This window comes from Theobroma cacao, chromosome 2 (genome assembly GCF_000208745.1).
Source record: "Theobroma cacao cultivar B97-61/B2 chromosome 2, Criollo_cocoa_genome_V2, whole genome shotgun sequence".
NCBI classification, from domain to species: Eukaryota; Viridiplantae; Streptophyta; class Magnoliopsida; order Malvales; family Malvaceae; genus Theobroma; species Theobroma cacao.
In genome coordinates, this window is record NC_030851.1 from 921275 (window position 1) to 924078 (window position 2804).

At 35.0% G+C, this 2804-nt stretch overlaps 1 protein-coding gene across 1 annotated transcript in view; it reads right to left on the minus strand.

The window, feature by feature from the left end:
• The window catches only part of LOC18607128 (protein ECERIFERUM 1), a 2343-nt gene extending 167 nt beyond the window's left edge, over positions 1–2176 (minus strand). Inside the window, exons 1-7 of the mRNA XM_018114816.1 lie at positions 2057–2176; positions 1702–1925; positions 1388–1620; positions 1061–1280; positions 432–801; positions 243–350; positions 7–152 (exon numbers count right to left, since the gene is read on the minus strand). Coding sequence (XP_017970305.1) covers positions 7–152; positions 243–350; positions 432–801; positions 1061–1280; positions 1388–1620; positions 1702–1925; positions 2057–2116 — 1361 coding nt within the window. The 5' untranslated portion in view covers positions 2117–2176. The remainder of the gene's footprint in view (positions 1–6; positions 153–242; positions 351–431; positions 802–1060; positions 1281–1387; positions 1621–1701; positions 1926–2056) is intronic.

Below are 2804 nucleotides of genomic sequence, written 5' to 3' on the forward strand. Positions count from 1 at the left end.
CAAAGCTTGCCCCTCAGAACTACTTGCCTTGTTTCTTCAGAAATGCTGTTCACCACCACAGCCGCCGCCAAACTGCTTCCATCCACGACCTTGATTTTAAGCTTAGGGTGCCTTTGGATATAGAGCTCTCCACTCCCGTTAAGCTCTTCATCCTGCATATTTTAACTGACATCGATTAACTTGAAAGCCTTATGAAAATGAATAATTTGGAAATTATAGCTAGACACAGAGAAGAAACATGCCTGGTTCAAAAGCCCTAGACTCAGCACCTTAGCTCCCTTCCTATCTGCCTCTGATATAGCTTCTTCAATTAACTTATTGATTTTCCCTCTTTGTCCTCGAGAAAGATACTGTGAAAAGATTGAATATATGCATATTAATTAATGAAAAAAATATGGAGAGAAAAATGTATGCTTTGATTAATTTATTACTTGCATATTGTATCTTGGTACCACCCAAGATTGTAGTTTGAGTTTCTCGAAGGTGTTCCTCTCTGAAACGAAGGCATGGCCATAAATCCAAGTCACCAACACAGACCAAAACGTGACGGGCCACATGACCATGGTGGGAGCCTGGTGGGGCTTGGAGGCCAAGGAAGCGAGTCCTAGACGAAGATGAAAGAGGGAATCTGGTGTGGTCAAATGTGTTAAATGTACAACGTCGGGTGATTCTTCTCGCCTTTTTAACGAAGCTTCATACAGAGCATCGGCGGACTTGTCCATTGTTCCGTAAATATAATCATAAAACGGCATAAAAAGGGAGTAATTGGTTCGGAATTGAGTGTGATGGAGAGAATGAAATCTGCATATTGTTTTTGTAATCGGTCAAAAAAATTTTTATTAATATCAAGATAGTACAAGCTCCGAACATCTGATACAAAAACAAATAATCAAACATTCGAATATATACAATAACTTGACATTTTATAAATAGATGTCAAAATTTGGTTCAAAATTATCAGAAAAATAATGTGATAATTGAAAAAGCATGTTTTTGCAATTGAAAAAATTAGACACAATTACAGATTTAAAAAGAGTGAGAAAGTTAATCAAATACTTACGAAGGAGTGTACATGAAATACTTGACTATAGGAAAGATTGAAAAAACCCATTTCGAGGTGAATTCAAAATTACAATGTCCCATGTTATTCATGAAATCAATGTAAGTTATGTAACCAAATACTGATACGATAGAAGCTGTTCCCATCGAGGTCGTTGTCAATATTGGTATCATAAAGAGCACAAAGTAGGAGATCATTTCTGCGAATGGGTGAATTACCGCTGCCAAGGAAAAAAATATATTTGCAGACGCATTAATCAAATGAAAGAATATGTATACCCGAAATCATATTGAAAATTAACGATGATTGCATAGTTCTGCAACTTACAAGTAATGGGTTCGGTCACTATAGAAGAATGGTGATGGGAGTGGTAGCGAGAGTAGAGGTAATGGTGGTGCAATGCCCTGTGGAGCCAATAATAAAGGAACTCGACAGGACCCGTATGAAGTAGAATTGTGATTATAACTCCATCTGATCTCCATATGGGAAGGTGAGATGCTCCTGGCAGTATCATAATTGTCAAGTATAATATAATTCCATTTAATATGATCTGATCATCCCTGCCAAACATATCCATCAATTTCCGCATGTTAGTGCCAAGATCATAGGCAATCAAACAGCAATGGAGTATAGAGATTGACCAGTTGCTTTCTCTGTCAACTTGCTCGAAGTCGATGCCCTTATCAACGATCCTGTTGCTTCCTTTGGCAGTTCGGTAACGGGAATAAGAAATCCATATTTGGTTGTGGAGGATTCTTGTCAAGAGAAATGGGAATATGAGGAAGTTGAAAAGGCCCCTCTCGTTTCCTGCTTTCGTCGCCCATGAATAAGCGCTGTGAACCACCCACGGGGCCAAGATCACGTACTATTACCCAAACATGCAAAAACGATGTGAAAAATCATCAATATTTCCAACCCAAAGGAAAATGAAAAATTGAATGAATTAATCTTAACTCATGCAATAAATAATATTGTAGAGAAATGATGCCTGGATACCTTGAAGTTCCCAAGTGATTCCCATGGCCAGTTAGTGAGAATCCCAGGTTTCGTAGCCATGTTTAATGATCTCTCTCCCCTCTACCTTTCCTTCCTCTGTATCTTTTGTTGTCTGGAACACCCAACCATTTTATAGACCGTCGAGAATTTTTTATATTTACCTTTACAAAATTATATCGAGAAGATTTCATTAAATAATAAAATTATATCAATCAGATTTCGTTAAATCATTTAATTAACATTTATCATATGTCTGATTTTTTATGAAATTGTATGAATTAGTTAACACCCTTACAAATTGAACCCAAAATTGGTAAGTGGTTATGACCAAACATAAGTATATATCAAAAATATTATTGAAGATTTGAAGTATAAATTAATTAAAGATAAATTAGCACGAAAATCAGATTTTTTGGGCTCATTTTTCATGTGGTTAGATACTAATTGAAAAATATTCCCAAGCATGATATGCGTTTGGTATTCCTTTGTAAGCAAAAGACTTTTTTTTTTTTCCTTAGACATGTGACCATGTGTTGACATATCACCCAAAAGATTTTTCTATGACATTAGAAAATAAAATAGTGAAAGGAAATAACACTAATTTGGACATAATTATTCTTTAAAAAAATTTAGATTCATTTATTTTTTTATCTGAAAAAAATTATAAATTAATTTTTATAATTTTATTAATAAACAAATAAAATGAATAGCTAATGCAGAGTCATGCATAAGATCAAGATCACATATT